The sequence below is a fragment of the Microcebus murinus genome, unplaced genomic scaffold (genome assembly GCF_040939455.1).
Source record: "Microcebus murinus isolate Inina unplaced genomic scaffold, M.murinus_Inina_mat1.0 scaf089_hap2_Mmur4.0, whole genome shotgun sequence".
NCBI lineage: Eukaryota > Metazoa > Chordata > Mammalia > Primates > Cheirogaleidae > Microcebus > Microcebus murinus.
In genome coordinates, this window is record NW_027439035.1 from 12,680 (window position 1) to 29,270 (window position 16,591).

At 64.1% G+C, this 16,591-nt stretch overlaps 1 protein-coding gene across 1 annotated transcript; it reads left to right on the top strand.

Moving 5' to 3' along the window:
* Positions 1–670: 670 nt before the first annotated feature.
* On the top strand, positions 671–16,397 carry CEP131 (centrosomal protein 131; the record flags this gene model as incomplete). Its single annotated transcript, XM_075999954.1, has 12 exons — positions 671–859; positions 3,023–3,216; positions 7,403–7,497; positions 9,502–9,616; positions 9,914–10,038; positions 11,991–12,104; positions 12,689–12,847; positions 14,138–14,255; positions 14,716–14,832; positions 15,016–15,160; positions 15,620–15,714; positions 16,149–16,397. Coding segments are annotated over exons 2-12 (1,509 nt in total), but the record flags the coding sequence as incomplete, so codon positions are not given.
* Between the last annotated feature and the right edge of the window lie 194 nt (positions 16,398–16,591).

A 16,591-nucleotide genomic window follows, 5' to 3' on the forward strand; every position in this document is an offset into this window, starting at 1 on the left:
GCGGGACCGCGGGATCGGCCGACGCCGTCCGGGGACCGTGGGTTTCTCACACGGCAAACGCGTCCCCGCCTCCGCCGGCGACCCCGCTCCAGGTCGCGCCGGGACCGACCCGACCCGACCCGACCCGCGCTCTCGCCCGCCGCTTCCCGCGCGGCCGCCGAACGCCAGTCCCGACCCCGCGCCTTCACCGCGGACACCGCGGACGCCAGGGACGCGGTCCCCGACGGCGACGGCGACTGCGCGCTCGGCCCCGCACAGGGCCAGGCGAGGGGCGACCAGAATGGCGGGAAGTGGGGAAGTGGCGCGGCGGGCGGTGGAGCCGCCGGAAGCCCGGCCCCCTCCAGCCGGGCGCCCTTTGTCACTCTCCTGTCGCCCAGCGCGCCCCGCCCACACTTCGGCCCCGCCCACACCCGCCATGCCCTTGCCCCCGCCGCGCTTGGTCCCGCCCCAGAGGCCCCGCCCCTTTCCAGCCGCGTCCAATCGGCCGCCCGCTGCGGTCGCGGCCCCCGGCTCCCCGCCGCTCCTCCCACACTTGAACCTCCCGAAGGACAGCAGGGCGGCCCAATGCGCTCGCGGGACGGCCTGAGCCGTAGGCTGGAGGGCCAATAGGAAGCGGCGCGCGCAGGCAGGGCGGGCCGGCGTGACGGACAGCGGAGGCGGTGCCAGCCTGGTTGCTAGCTGCGGCCGCCGCTCAGCGGGGCCGGCCGCTTCATTGTCGCTGGGCCTCGGGCAGCGCCGGGGCCCGTGGGGCGCCAGGTCACAGGCCCGAGTCTTGAGCCCCACGTGTACCAGCTCTGCTGGCGACGCAACCGTGCCCCGTCGGCTGAGTTTGCAGGCTCCGCGCACCCGGCCCGCGCAGGTGAGGGGGACCCGCGCGGGTGAGGGGGGCCCGCGCAGGTGAGGGGGGCCCGCGGAGGTTGGGGGGGCCCGGGCGGGTGAGGGGGACCGCGCAGGTGAGGGGGGCTCGCGCGAGTGAGGGGGACCGCACAGGTGAGGGGGGCCCGCGCGAGTGAGGGGGACCGCGCAGGTGAGGGGGGCCCGCGCAGGTGAGGGGGGCCGTGCAGGTGAGAGGGGCCGGGCAGGTGCGGGCATCCAGCCCAGGCGAGAGGGTCTAGCTCCTACAGGTAAGGATGGTCTGGTTTCTGAAAGTGGGTCCCTCCTGCAGTCCCTCCAGAGGACAATCTGGACTCCAGTCCCCAAGTCTCAGGTCTGGCTGCCCTCAGCCCCACGGCAACCCCTGAGATGGGGAGGTGCCGCTGTGCCCGGGTCTTGGCCTCTGCCTGGGGTCGTGCCCATGGTCCTACCTGCCCCTCTGCCCCTTCAGGTCCTGGGAGGGACACCTTTTTATCCAAGGTGTGGTTGGCCTCCCAGCCTCCCTTGATATGGCCTGGAGGTTTCCATGGAGAGGCTGTGTTTACCATCCCAGAGCCCTGCCTGCGCACGTGTGGCTGGGAGAGCAGGGCACAGCTTCCAGGGCCAGCGCTGGTGTAGCTGGGGCTGCCAGTGCCCTGAGGTGAGGAGGGTGTTCAGTCTCACCTGCACAACCAGAAATGCATAACTGAGGACGCTGACCTGACCAGTGGCAGGGACAGGCTCCAGAGTATAGGGGTGTCTGGCTCCCCAGGCCAGGGGTCCTGGTGGGCCCACTGTGGGGTGTCGGGGTGAAGGAGGCACAGCACTGACCTGGGGTGGTGGATTGTGTGCTCACTGGCCCCCAGAGGCCTCGGCGGCAGGGGCTCCAGAACATTAAGGATGTACTTCTCAGTGTTGGTCTCCTGTCCCCAGCGGCAGCCCATGCTATTCCTCCGTTAGTCCAATGCACCTGCTGAGTGCCTTCCACCTGTCAGGTGCCGGGGCTACCTGTCCTACCGGTGGTGACCCAGCACATACACCAGCCTTGTGTGACAATGTGAAGAAAATTAGAGCCAGATAAGGTGAAGGATGGTCAGGGCAGGCCTCTCTGAGGGAAGGGAGGGGCCTCTGAGACTTGGGAAGGGGCTCGAGGCGGGGAAGCCTGCAGGTGCGGTGGCTGTGCTGGCAGGGCACTGCCGGAGTTCGAGGGATGCCAGGGAGGCCCTTTGGCTGGAGCAGAGCATGGGGGTCCCCGAGAGAGCAGAGTCAGATGTTTGGATTTTATTCTCCCTGCCTGGGAAGCTGCAGGAGGGTTTCCAGCAGGGGCGTAAGGTGAGCTGAGACCGGTTCAGAAAGATCAGCTCAGGCGCTGGCCAGGTAGAGGCAGGAGGAAGAGTCAGTGGGTGGGACGGCAGGAGGTGGTCCCCCAGGTGAGAGGGTGGATGGAGGAGGGAGGCTGGGCTGAGCCCAGGGGACCTCGACTCAGGTCAGGGAGCTGGCTGGCCAGGGAGGCTTCGAGGGTGGCCAGCACCAGGAGTCCAGGCAGGGAACCCTGGGAACAAGAGAGCAGCTGCTGTGTGTCAGGAGCACGTGGCTGTTCCCGAGGTCCGAGGACACAGACGCGGTCCCGTGGCTGAATGAGCCTGGGGCCGTGAGGCCGGACAGATGCAGCAGGTTTCATTACTGGGAACTTTTCAGACCAAATCCTGCCAGGATAACTCACATCTGTGAGCAGTTGCCATGTGCCAGCCTCATGGTCATCCTGTCTGAGCCTGGTGACAACTCTTTCCAAATGATTTCACAGATGAAGAAAATGGGGCTCCAACAGGTGGAGCAACTTTCCCAGGGTTGGGGGGGATGGTGGATGACAGGGCCGGGCTCACCCCTTGACCACCTACTGCCCGGGCCGTTGTGGGGCCGGCTTATGCCTGCAAGGCACAGCGCCCCTCCTGCTCTGCCTCACGTTGGCGCTGGGTATAGAACAGCCCCGCCAGCTCCTGTTGAGGGGCTGCCACCCAGCTAAGAGGGCGCATGGGACCAGGCTTCCCTGGGAGTTTTGTGCCAGGTGGACCCGGGTGTCCTGGGCGGGCCAAGGCTTGGCAAGAGGTGGGGGTGCAGGGGCTGCGGCTCCCCACCAGCGTCTCATCGCATCTCTCGCCTCCCTGTGCAGGGTCCGCCTCGCCCACCATGAAAGGATCCCGGGCCAGCGCCAGTGTCCTCGGGGGCGGCCCAGAAGGCGGGGACTTGAGTCTGACGGGCGTCCCTCCACCTGTGTCCCGGCGCCCCAGCAGCGCCTCTGCCGCCAAGCCCCTGGCCCGCTCTGTCTCCGTGGTCACGGGCAGCGAGCAGAGGAGGAAGGTGCTGGTGAGTGCTGGGCCCCACCTCTGGGAGGGCTGTCACCAGTGGCATCTGACCCGGGTACAGCTAGAGCCTCACTCCCGTGGACACGTCCGCTCCCTGTGGCCATCCCAGGGCGCGGGAAGCACTCGGGCCTTACAGACCCAGGAGCTGACTTGAAAGGAGGTCGAGCCCAGGTCAGCTAGATCCTTCCAGCACTGGCCTCGTCTCTGCTGGGCCACTGCCCTTTGGATCTGTTGAATCCTCAGGAAACAAGGTTGGCCTGTCCGGGAGCTGACGAGCCCCTGGCAGCCTTGGAGAAACCTGGGTGGGTGGGTGGGTGGCAGCAGGACAGTGCTGGAGCTTTGGGCTAAGGGTGACTTTCCTACCCCCTCTGGGGGGGGAGGGGAGCAGTCCCTGATGGGGGCTGTGAGCAGCCAGGGCCAGCCTCCGGGGAGGGAGGAATCGAGTTGCCCCATGGGGTCAGGGTAGTGCTTGACCTTTGGACGCTGGAGCGGATCTGTGTCTCCCTGCCTGAGGCCCCCGTGGGGCCGGAGGGCTGTCCAGGCTTCTCCAAGGAACCCCGGGCAGGTCCAGGCCAGGCTTCCACAGTGGACAGCAGGCTCGGAGCTCTCCCTTCTGCCTGACACAGCTGTTCCTGTGTCTGCCCTCGGAGCTGGGGGTGAGGGCTGGGGACCCCTCCAGAGTCCCAGCTGAATTCTGGGGCATGGACCGCAAGGCTGGGAGAGGACTCTTGGTCCAGGCAAGTTCCCAAAGCTTGGGGCCAGCGGGGCAGGGGCCTGGGATGTCTTAGTGTGTCAACATGGCCACATCTGTCTAAAGATACGCCGTGCTGTTCTAACGGGGAATAGCAGGCTCAGGCTGGCGCCGTCCCTGAGCCCCTGCCCCCCATTCCAGCTCCTGAGTCCCTGGTCCACCCTCCTCCTGCCCCGACTCCCCCGTTGCTCCCAAAGCCCTGAGCTTGGATAGGGGGTGTGGGGCTGGGGAGGTGTGCCTGAAGTTGTAGCTGACGGTGGTGTAGAGCCAGCACGGCGGCATGAGGGCCACCCAGGGACCGCATGGGGGCATGGAGACCGAGAGACCGCACGGCGGTGTAGAGAGTGCACAGTGGCATGGAGACCTCACAGAGGCATGGGGACCGCACGGTGCCATAGAGACCGGGGCTTTCCCAGAGGCAGGGAAAGCAGAGGTTCAGCTCTCGGGTGGCTACATCCAGCTGACCAGGGCTCTGACCAGCACCCCCATCCTTTCTGCTTCCCGAGTGCGGGACCAAAGCAAGTGTCAGCCATCACACCCTCCTTCCCTGAGCCAGCACCGTCACCCCTCCCACAGCGTGCAGCGGAGAAAGATCAGTCCTCTGTTGGAATGTTCCAGCTGCCCACTTCCTCGCTCGGTCCATGACGGCCCCGCCCCTGCATGCCTCCTGCCTAGCATGTAGTGGAAGCTCAGGACGTGACAGCAAAAGTGCCACCGCCCAGCCAGGGTGCAGCGTGGGCCCCGAGTTCTGGTTATGCCCAGGCCCTGTCCTCTCGGCCGCCTGTTCTGCTCCCCCTCCCCCCCAGGTCTCATTGGGATTCCCGGGGAGCGTTTGTTTTGGCAGCTTCACGCCTGTGCACACGGTTTAGGATTCTCTTTCTCCTGTTTTTTGTGGGGCGATGCTGGGGTGTGATTATTTCTGGGTCTTCTCAGCTGACAGAGCAGGACAATGTGCATTGTATTAGCTATCGTGTGCTCGCACGTCTATAAAGACTCCGTCACCACAGGGCCCACCGAGCCTCCTCCCTGCTCAGCCGTAACCTCCCTTCCTGCAGCCAGAGCCCAGATGCCCCTGTGGGTGGTCAGTGTCCATGTGAGGTGGTATCAGATTTGACAGCCCAGCTGCCTCAGGAAGACCTTTATCGGTCGGGCTCTGTCCACCCCCCGCCTACCTTCTGCTGGCCTCTGCTGGCCTCCGCTGGCCAGGGCACGGGATAGCGGCTTCCTCACCTCTGAGCTCTCACTGGGCAGGACATCCAGGAGCTTAGAGGTCACCTCCCAGGAGCCAAGGACAAAGGCCAGGGCTCTCTTTGGGCAGGGCTAAATTCCCTGCCACATGGGCAGCTTCTGCTCGGTGCCCCGCCCTGCCCTCCCCCAGAACCGCGTGGCCGTTCTGCGCTTAGCCCTCGGTCACCCCTGTTCTCGCCGGCCAGCCAGAGCTCTGCAAGGAAGAGGAGGAGCGCTCCCGAGTACTCCCATCTGGCCGGCGCTGTGCTGAGGCTTCACACAGTCACTACGTTTTTCTTAGAAGGGCACAGGCCTCTCTCGGATCTGCTTCCCTGCACTGCCGCCCCTTCTCAGCTCTCTGCCTTGGAGCCTGCGGACGCCGTCCCACTCTCCCCCACGCCTTGCCTGCCGTCCTCACCTTGGGGCTCCTAGAGCACAGCCCAGCTGGGATTTTAATGCGAACTGGCACTGAGCCTGGATGTCCCCAGAGTGGGGTCCGTCGGCTGCCTTTCCTATTGAGCAGGTCCAGAAAATAGGACCAGGGCCTAGAGTCCTTTCCCCAGAAATGAGGGTGTGCTCCAGACTTGCGTGATTTCAGGCCCCTGGGTTTCTCAGGGGCTTTGCCTGGCCCCCAGTCAGTTACGCCCTTGCCAGGCTGGTCTGCACCCCCTGCCCCACACCGCCATGTGCCTTCTGTTTCCCTGTTTTAGAAAATGATTTGGGGCTGGGCGCGGTGGCTCACACCTGTAATCCTAGCACTCTGGGAGGCTGAGACGGAAGGATCACTCAAGGTCAGGAGTTTTTACCTCAACACCATGGATGTAAAAAAGAAAATAAAAAAAAAAAAAAAAAAAAAAGGTCAGGAGTTTGAAATCAGCCTGAGCAAGAGCAAGACCCCATCTCTACTAAAAATAGAAAGAAACTAATTGGACAACTAAAAATATATAGAAAAAATTAGCCAGGCCGGGCATGGTGGCGCATGCCTGTAGTCCCACCTACTCGGGAGGCTGAGGCAGGAGGATTGCTTGAGCCCAGGAGCTTGAGGTTGCTGTGAGCTAGGCTGATGCCACGGCACTCACTCTAACCCAGGCAACAGAGTGAGACTCTGTCTCAAAAAAAAAAGAAAATGATTTTGTGACATAGAGAAATGCTCGTCACAGATGGTTAGGAGTCCATAGTGGGATTCCATGTATACGGTTGGTTTCCTGGTTTTGTTTTTGTCTTATTCTGGTTGGGTTATTTGTCTTAGCTTAAGGATTCAAATGCAAAATTAAATTTGAGACAGCTGTGCGTGGTGGCACCTGTGGTCCTAGCTCTTTGGGAGGCCGAGGCAGGAGGATCGCTTGAGCCCAGGAGTTCAAGGCTGCAGTGAGCTGTGATTGAGTCACTGCTCTCCAGCCTGGGCGACAGAGCGAGAGCCTGTCTCAAAAAACACCAGATAGAGAAATCTGACGGTGTGTAGATCTGTCTTCCTGGTCCAGTGTGGAAGGCTGGAGGCCTCGGGACGGGGATTCCCAGGCCATTTCCTACTGGACTGTGAGCTCTTTCCCCCAAAAGATTTAATTTGGGGGATTTATAAGCCTACAGAAGAGTTGAAAGACTAGTGTAGAGTTCACCTAAATACCATCCCCACGACCTCTGACTGCTGACACTTGCCGGGCTTCCGCTCCACCTTGCATTTCCGCACCTTTCTGCCGAGCAGTTCCGAAGTGAGCTGCAGACGCCCTGTCCTCGCCCCTCCCCCTCCAGCACCTGCTGTGGTTGCGTCTCCTCGGTCCCTGCGGTGACCCCACAGAGCCACCCTCAGTGTGTCCCACCTGCCCGGGGGCTGGGAGTTCCGCTGTCTTTGGGGCTGTGGGCAGAGCAGCCCAGCCGCCCAGTGACTCCTGGGTAATGGGGGCACCAGGGAGCAGCTATCTCCGGGCCCTCCCGCCTGCAGGGGTGAAGGGCTCCCCACTTTGTGGGAGGCAGGCAGGGCTCTCGAGGGCAGATCTGTCCCAGGCTCAGCAGCCATGCCGGAGCCCCTTATGCTGCCCTGGTGCCCTGTGTCCCTGTTCCTGGCTGCCTTTGGGCCGCCTGGTCCCTCCAAGAATCTAGGCCGCCCCTCTGTTCTCCAAGTCTGTTTCCCCAGGGCCTGGCCTGGCGCTGAGCAAACTGGCGAGTGTCTGAGACCTTTGCCGCTTAATTGGCTGTTTCCTTCCTTTTGCAGGAGGCCATGGGGCCTGGGGGCTCCCGGGCCATCAACAACCTCCGGAGGTCCAATAGCACCACGCAGGTCAGCCAGCTGCAGACCAGCCCCCCCAGGTAAGCCCACCTCAGCACCTCCAGCACCCCAGGTGACCCCCAACCCCAGGTAACCCTGCCCTAGTATCCCCAGTAACCTCTATCCTGCAAGTAGGCCCCACCTCCCCAGGTAAGCCCTGACCCCCTAGTGACTCCCCAGTAATTTCTGGCCCCCACAGGTAACCACAACCCCCAGTAATCCTCAGCCCCCCCAGGTAACCCCTGGCCCACTTGGGTAACCCCCAGAGCCCTCAGGTAACCGTTGTCCATTCAGATCACCGCCCCCCAGGCCCAGGCCCCTCCTGCCTCTGCGTCAGCCCTTCCTCCAGCCCCCTTGCTCCTGGGCCCGATCCCCTGAGTCCTTCAGCTGAGGCCTTTCCACCTGCCCTTGAGTGCCAAAGTCTGTCGTTGGCAACAGGCGGCAGCACGGTGGCAGGCCTGAACCCGTGAGCCCTCTTCCCCTAAACTGCGATACTGACTCTCAAGGGCTACAAACTGGTGCGCCGGGAGGAGCCACTCACTCTCTTTAGGCAGTTCTGTCCCCTGCAGGGGTCTCGCAGGGTGTCGGTTAGATTTTGTTCCACGAGCTCACTGTTGCTCTTGCTGTTGTGGGGGGGTCTTCCTTCTACTTGATCGCTGCTGGTGGTGGGAGCACTCCTGGCCTCTGTACGTTGAACTTGAATCCAGCCAGCCTTGCTGGACTTAAACCTTGCGGTTGCCAAGTCTCTTACATTTTCTGGGTAGGTGATCCCATTGACAAATTCGTCTCTTCCTACGTAACTCTGCTTTGCATTCTCGTCCCCTCTCCGGGTTCTTTTGGGGTCAAGACCCCCCTTTGCACGTGGAGGACGAGGCCTCTTTTCTAGTTTGCGCGGCTGCGTTTTTGTTGCAGGTGAGGATTGATTTGTGGTTTCCTCTGTGCATCTGTCTGGTGGCCGCACAGCCTCCTCCGTGGCCTGCTGCCGTGGCGCTTGGCATCCAGGGTCTCCGCCCAGCGCTGGGTGAGGCCTGTGCAGGGTCCTGAGCCTTCGAGCCACGGGTGTGGTGGTCCCGGTGACAGTGTGACCAGCCTGGGAAGAGACGTCCTCACGTAATCAGGGATCCGGCCAGAGCCACGAGGAGCCCGCGGGTTGCTGGGCCGCAGCTCTGGCAGGACGTCCCGACAGGCCGGCCGACCCCGGCCGCTTTCCCACACGGCAGGGCCCAGAGACAGCTTAGGGCCAAGTGCTCCGAGCTCAGTTGCTTTTTTTTGACAGTTTTAGTAAGATACAGTTCACGTGGCACACAATTCTCCCTTTTATAGGGAACAATTCAGGGATTGTAGTGCACTCACAGAGCTGTGTGCCATCACCACCACCGATTTAGAACACTTTCCTCACCCCAGGGAACACTCCGTACCCACAGCAGACCCTGCGTTTCCCCCCCAGCCCCGGCAGCCACCCCCACTCCCACCCCAATCCTGTCTTCGGACTGGCCTGGTCTGGACCATCCTGTAACTGCAGCCGTGCGGTACCAGACCCTGCGTGTCTGCTCCTCCTCTGTGCGTGAGGTCTGTCCGTGCTGTAGCGCATGGCAGCCCTTCACTCCTTTTTATGGCTGAATAACTTCCTCTCACGATGGGCCCGTTTCCTGCCAATAGGCCGGCTGCCTTTTCGTGTGGCTGTGGCCTCCGTGGGGCAGCCGGTGGCAGTGGGTCTGCTGGCCACACAGTCCAGCTGTGCCAGGGTGGTGGCAGCGGGCAGCCACACTGCTTAAAGCCCCCTGGCCCCGGGAGTCTGTCACTAGTGCGGCTGATGAAACTCGCCGAGGCTCCTGCAGGAAACTCGCCCGAATCCCCCCACCTCGCTGCGCCCAGCAGCCGGCGCGGGCGTCAGATCGGGGCTGAGGGTCGGCGCTCTAAGCTGTGGGCTTGGAGTCAGAGTCCCTGGCTGGTGTCTCGGCCCCATCTGAGTCCCCAGGGCTGCTCCTGGGGTTGGCTTCCTGGCCGCCTGACCCTCCTTACCCGCCGTCCTCTCTGGGACGCAGGCCGGCGGAGCCCAGCGACTTCCTGGCGCTCTTCGAGGGCAGCCCTGATGGGAGAGCGAGGCCGGCTGGCCTGAGCAAAGCGCCCAGCGAGAAGGGAGCCACGTGGAACGTCCTGGTAAGGTCGGGCCAGGCGGCCACGTGTCTTGGTCTCCCTGTGGGTTGCTGGTGGCTGCTTTCTTTGTTCTCACTGCCCTTGGAAGAGGGGCGGTGGCTGCAGGGAGGGCGTACCCGCCGTCAGTGTAGCGGGCTTTGATCTTCACACTGCGGCCCGTGGGGCGCCCCGTCAGCCTCATGCATGGGAAGTCGGGGTGCTCCTCTCCTTTGTGGGTGAGACAGCGTCCGGCGGGGACAGTGCTCAGCGTCCGGCATGTGGTGGTGGGTTGGGCTGAGGTGGCATCTGTGTGCCCGGCAGGATGGCCAGCCCAGGGCCTTCGCCGTGCCGTCCGGCACCCAGGGCTGCAGCGCGGACTCGGCGGTGGGCCCACGGAGGAAAGAGTGCGCCGTGGTCCTGGCACCCAGCTTCACCGCCAACAACAGGTATGACCCGCAGCAGGTACCCGGATGGCCACAGGCTGGGAGCTCCTGGGGTGGGGACTGTGCCTGTCTGTGGGCTCCTGGCCGGGCCACGGTGCTGTGGAACGACTGAAAGAGCAAACTCACGGCTTTCTCTCCCCAAGGCAGAGCGGGGAGGCCCAAGGTTTGTTGCACATGTGAGGGAGGGACCCTCGGAGACGACTAAGGAAGGACGGGAGTTGCTCTTGGAATTTCAGCCTGGTGGGGGGCTCATTGGGGCCCCAGGTGACTCTTTTTTTTTGGAGACAGAGTCTGTTGCCTGGGCTAGAGTGAGTGCCGTGGCGTCAGCCTAGCTCACAGCAACCTCAAACTCCTGGGCTCAGCAATCCTCTTGCCTCAGCCTCCTGAGTAGCTGGGACTACAGGCATGCGCCACCATGCCTGGCTAATTTTTTCTGTATATTTTTAGTTGGCCAATTAATTTATTTCTATTTGTTTTTAGCAGAGATGGGGTTTCGCTCTTGCTCAGGCTGGTTTCGAACTCCTGACCTTGAGCGATCGTCCCGCCTCGGCCCCCCAGAGTGCTAGGATTACAGGCGTGAGCCACCTCGCCCGGCCCCTAGGTGACTCTTGAAGGCTCACGCGGGTTCTTGAGTTTTGGGGCACCGCGTGTCTCTGGAGGTGGGAAGTGTGTTACCACAGGCCCTGAACCCACCTGCCACCTGCCGAGGGCCAGTCTGCATCAGGGCTGCTCAGGCCACTTGCTGGAGCCGTGCTCAGCGAGGACTTGCAGGCCGAAGCCTGTTGGGAGTGATGTCAGGAAGGCAGGGTCCGGGGAGGGGCCTCTGTCGGTGGGGCAGTGGTCTGCGGGGCCCTGGAGAAGTGGCGCAAGACAGCCACTCTGAGCTGTCAAGGACGGCGCGTCCTCGGGCGTGGCCTCCGTGGAGCAGCCGGCGGGAGGGGGCCGGGGCCCGCAGCATCTAGCGCTGTCATCAGAGGAGCGGTTTCGGGGGAGATGCTGCACGACACTCGCCAGGGTTGGCACAGGAAGAATTCTCGCTGTCAACGTGAGAATTTAAGTCAAACTTTAATTTTAGTATCCCTCGAGGGGATACATGCACGCAGTAAGGCGTCAGACGGCACCGCGAGCTAAATGGAAACTGGCGAGGCCCCGCCCCTCCCTGCCGGACTGCTGCGTCCCTGGGCAGCCTCTGCAGGCAGTTTCTGCTAGTGTTTTCCGGAACACGTTTCCAAACGTGTGCTCCTGCTGCTCGCTCCCGAGCAGCTCCGAGTTGGCCGTGGCGAGAGATTCGTGCCACGCGCGGTCTGTGTGGGCTCTGGCCTTCCCCTCACCGGCCTTTCCTCCAGGGTCTGCTAATGCCGGTTAAAAGGGAGGCCTGAGGTTGCCTGGTGGGTCCACTTCGGGCTGACTGGGCAGGGCCCAGGCTGTTGCGTTGCAGTCCCACCTGTCAGGGCTAGGGACCTTTCTCTGCGGCTGCTGAGTTTCTCCGGAGAGGAATCCCCCGCTCCTTGCCTTGGGGTTCCATCCGGGTTCAACTTTCGACTGCTTCGCGCAGAGCAGGGGAGGTTGGTGTCCTGGGTGTGTGCAGGCCCTGCTGGCCACGCGCAGCCTCTCTGTGCACGGAGGGCGGGGTGGAGCCTGGCTGGGGCCGGTGAGGACAGGCGTCTGCTCTGGAAGGTGACCATGGTCCGAGCCGCTTCTCCCGTCATGGGCACGTCCAGTGTCCGTGCCTGGGGTTCTGGCCCCTGCTCCACGGGAGCCCCCGGATCGAGCTTCCCCAGTGCTGAGAACAGCTCCACCGCCAGGGCACTGGCCGTAGCGGGGCCCTCGGGGACCCTCGGATCAGGCCCTCTGAGCACATAGCAAGCACGGGGCCCCGTGCACGCCCAGCGTGTGCCGTGAGCACGACTCGGGCGTCCGCCTCCCCAGGCCCGACCCTCCTGTCTCTCCGGCAGGAGCAACAAGGGCGCCGTGGGCAACTGCGTCACCACCATGGTACACAACCGCCACAGCCCCGCGGAGAAGGGGCCCCCCGTGAAGAGCTCCAACCAGGCAGCGCCCTCCCTCAAGTAAGGCCGGTCAGGGCCGGGACGGGGTCTGGCAGGGCAGGGCAGGGCACGCGGCCAGTGACATAAAACCACCAGGATGGACGGTGCGGCAGGCCTGCGGGCCTCAGTGCCCGTTCTCTGCGCTGTGCGGGCCGGGAGCTTCCTGGCTGCGGGGAAACCAGCAGGCGAGCCCGGGGCTCACACCCAGGGTGGGTCACACCGAGGAGCCCGCCGGCTGCGTCCAGAGCAGGAAGGCGTCTGGGCAGGGTTGGCTGAACTGAGCAGAGGAGCCCCCACTGCGCGGCGTGGCCCTGCTCAGGGGCAGGATGGCCCTCGGGGTTTCTTGAGTCACTGGCAGGGTCAAACTGGAGACTCCTGTGACTTTTGAGAAATTTTTTTAAGTACAATTTTAATGAGAGCTTTTTTAAACCCAAAGAGCCCATTGGCCTCGGCTGCCAGCAGGTGGGGTCTTCTCGGGGTGCCGGTGTCCCCAGCACCTGCAAGTGCCACCTGCCAGTGCCCCTCGGCTGCCGGCAGCTCCTTGACTCCGAGTCCGGGTGGCTCTGGACGGGGCGCCCTAGGCGGTGGCTTTTCTTTCCCGTCAGCAACATCGTCAAGGCAGCCACCCGGGAGGGCAAGGAGGGCAGCAGCCTCGCGAAGCTACAGAAGAACGTCCCCAGCACCAACCTCGAGGCCCGGAGCAACGCCGGGGACGCCGCAGGCCTGCTCAGGCGGAGGGAGGTGACCGAGGAGGAGGCCGAGAGGTGACAGCCCTGGGCAGGGCCAGTCTGGGCTTGAAGGGCCTGAGTACGGGGCTCGGGGCGGGAAGGGCGGTAGGGCCTGGGGCTGCGACTCCAGCGATAGAGGTTTCCTCTTGATACTTGTTTTAAAATGTGGAGGAGAAACAGACCAACCTTGCTGTGGGGCTCCATTTATGTGAGACGCCAAGAGCAGGCAAGTGCACAGGGACACAGGTGGAGCGCAGGTTGCCCAGGGCTGATGTGGGGCCAGGGGACAGCAAGAGAGGGCTCATTTGTGGGTGATGGAACGTTCTAGAATTGGACTGTGCCCCTGGCTGCACAACTCTAGATTTGCTAAAAATCATTGCCTTGTGCACTAAAAACTGGGTGGATTTTATAGTACTTAAATGAAACCTCAGGAAAAGTGTTTATTAAAAAAAACATGGAGGGGAGAGAAGGTATAAAACTGAAAAAAACCAAAACCACCTCCGGCCGGCCCCTTCGTGGGCGGGACCCCCAGCCAGGGGACAGCATTTCCTGGTTGGGAAAGTCCTGGGCGCCTCCGTGGGCCTGGCGTGGGGTGCGCGGTGGGCGGGGCTGCGGGCCTGGCTCTGGACGGGGCCCGGGCGGGAGACCAGGAGGGGCAGCCCCGCGCAGGCCGCTGCAGGAGCAGGCCCTCGGGAAACGGGGCCCTCGGGAAACGGGTGGCCCTCGAGGCAGGCGGCTGCTCACGTCCTGGGCTCCGTTAGGTCCTTTGCCTAGTGAATTGCATGGGGTCCCCTGGGCCAAGGTTAAGGTTTGTTTGTTTAATCAGCTTTATTGAGTATAATTTATATGTAATAAAAGGCACCCATCTTAAGTATACAGTTTGGTGAGTTTTGACAAACGTATATACAGATGCAGTGGACAGAACATTCCAGTACCAAGACTCCCTTGAGCTCCTTTGAGCACCCCTATGCGGCACCCCCAGCCTGCTCCCACAGCTCTGCCTTTTCTCAGACCCCTCCACGGGGCGCCGCAGGCTGTGGCATGAGTCGCTGGCGAGTTGCTTTTGCTCGTGGGACGTTCCGCAGCCTCCCTTGCGGCCAGTTAAAGGGCATCTGCGTTGTCCCCGCTTTCGGGCAATTTCGCCACAAGTCTGCGTGGACAGACGGTTCTTCCTCTGGGCAGCTCCCCAGGAGGGAGGGTTTGGGGTTTGATGGCTGGTGCCGTCACGGCCACATGGAAGTGGCTCCGTGTGTCCAGGCCCTGGGTCTGCGGGTGTGGGGTGTGCGGGGGGCCAGGCCCTGGCCCTGAGCCCTGCTCTCCGGGCAGGTTCATCCGCCAGGTGAACCAGGCCGCTGTCACCATCCAGCGCTGGTACCGCCGCCAGGCACAGCGGCGCCGAGCGGGAGCGGCCAGGCTGGAGCAGCTGCTCGGGTCCAAGCGAGAGGTCAGTGCGGGTGCCTGAGCCGCACCAGGCTCCCCCCGAGGCTCTGGCCCCAGATGCCAGGGCTCCGAACCTTGTGCAGGCAGAGTCTCTGGGACAAGCGGAATCGCCCCATAGGCACATACCCCACGAGGGACCGGCGTCCTGTCTGACCCTAGGTCCCCTCGATGGACAGGGCGGTCCTCATTGTGACTTTTACTAGGGTCCAGGTGTCAGGAAACACCTGCCAGGTGCATCCAGCTGAAGGGCTGAGGGCTGCCCTCCGAGCAGGTTCCTGGTGCCTGCGGGGGGAGGGGGGGGGCTCGTCCTCTGCGGAGCTCCGGTGGGGTCCCGCCTCCCCCACCTGCCCTGTGGACTCCGTGGGTTCTGGGCATGGTGTGCGTGGTGTGGAAAGCTCCAGTCTGGGCTGAGGGACTCCGTCTTCCGGATTTATAGCCCGCCGTGGCTCTGGCTTCCCTGGCAGGAGCAGCAGCAGCGGCAGGGTGAGGGGACCTTCCTGGACCTGCACCTGCAGAAGGAGGCGGCGAGGAGGAAGGCCCGAGAGGAAAAGGCTCGCCAGGCCAGGCGAGCCGCCATCCAGGTACCCAGGGGACCTGCGCGGGGACCACAGCAGCACTGTGGGCCTGAGCCCAACGCCGGGCGTGGCTCTGCCGCCCGGGGCCACCCAGGCCCCTGGACATTGAGCGTCAGGGCAGCTTGGCTGGGGGAGGAGGAGGGCGCCGTCCTCCCCCAGGGACGCTGCTCAGAGGTGCTCCCACGGCAGGAGCTGCAGCAGAAACGGGCGCAGAAGTCAGCTGAGCTGGGGCTGCCCAGGGAGACCCTTGCGGCGGGGACGCTGCGGCCTGTTGAGGCCCCGCCCCCAACGCCAGGCCGATCCCACTGCCCGGCCCCCAAGGCCAACAACGCTGGTGAGTGTGGCTCTCGCTGGTGAGTGTGGCTCTCGTCTGCCCTCCCCGGGGGCCCGGCCTGCCCGGCCCCACCCCATGCACACCCCTCCCCCAAGGGTCCCCCCCCACCATGGGATGAGCCGCATCCAGGAAGGAGGTCCCCTCTCTGTGGACATTGCCTTGGCTGCTGCTGGGCTTGGTGGCTTCTCCTGGGGAGTTGGGGGCCTCGGCTGCCTCTGCTCCTGCCCAGTTACTTAATGAGGGCACTGAGACCTTGGCAAGCCAACAGTCCGGGGTCCAGGACACCCTTCAGGGCGGAAGACCCAGAGGTCTGGGCTGCACCCACCCCTTCAGCCTCACACCCCGGGAGGCCGGGGCTCCTCAGACCTCCTCTGCTCCGGGAGGTCCTTGTGGGCTTCTTCCTTCCCAAGGGCACCTCCAGGTTCACTGCCTGGGGGACGCCCTGTGCTCCGCCTGCAGGTCCTGGCGTCCAAACCTCGGGCCCCGAGGAGCCCCACTCGCCCACCTCCGATCGCCCCCAAGCGCCCCCGAAGTCTCTGGAGGACGGGCTGCAGGTCTGGGCACACCCCCGCATCGCAGCTTCGAGGGGCATGTCTGTGCCAGGGTGGCCTGAGCCTGCCTTTTCCTGTCCCCTCCCCAGCCATGGGGGTCACTTTTGCCCCCCGAAAGGCTGCTCAGGAGGTGTCGCGTTGCCCTGGCGCAAGGTGGTGGCCTGTGAGGGGCCCCTGCTGGACAGGGTGTCCGGATACGCTCTGGAACCCCGTTGGGTTCTCGCAGATGCCGGCCGTGGGGCCGTGTCCTCGTCCACAGAGGAGGGCCGGGCGACAGCAGGCCCCCGCGGTGCTGGGCGGCTCTGCCTGCCTGGCTTCCCAGAGGGGCACTTGGGGCGAGCCCTCGGTGGCTCCGGGGAGGGCGCCCGGGTCAGCCCCTGCAGGGCCCTCCGCCACCAGCAGCCCTGCCAGCCTCTCTCCCTGCGCCCCTGATGTAGGACACTCGCTCCCAGGATGCGGCCAGGGAGGACCTGGAGGCGGCGGCCCCCGGCAGGCCCGGGCGCAGGGCGCCGCTGGACGAGCTGCTGCGCACGCTGCGGCTGCTGGAGGAGGAGCCGGAGCCACTGGCCCAGCCCAGGGCCCGCCGCAGGGGCAGACGCGCCTGGGCCTGCGAGGTGACTGCGGCCAGCCCGGCACGGGCGCCGTCCACACGGCGCGTGGGGCCTCTGGGGTCAGAGGGGAACACGGTGCCGCCAGGATCCTGTCTTAGTCGGGAGCCTGCCGGCCCTGCTGTCCCCTCTGCCTGAGGACAGGACCCTCAATAACGGGGTGGGGGGGACAGCACGCTGGGCGGTGGCCCCTCCTCTCTGCCCGCAGGGCCCCCAGGCGATGCCCCCGGGCGATGCCCCCGAGCATCTGGGGCAGCCCAAGCGCCCTTCCT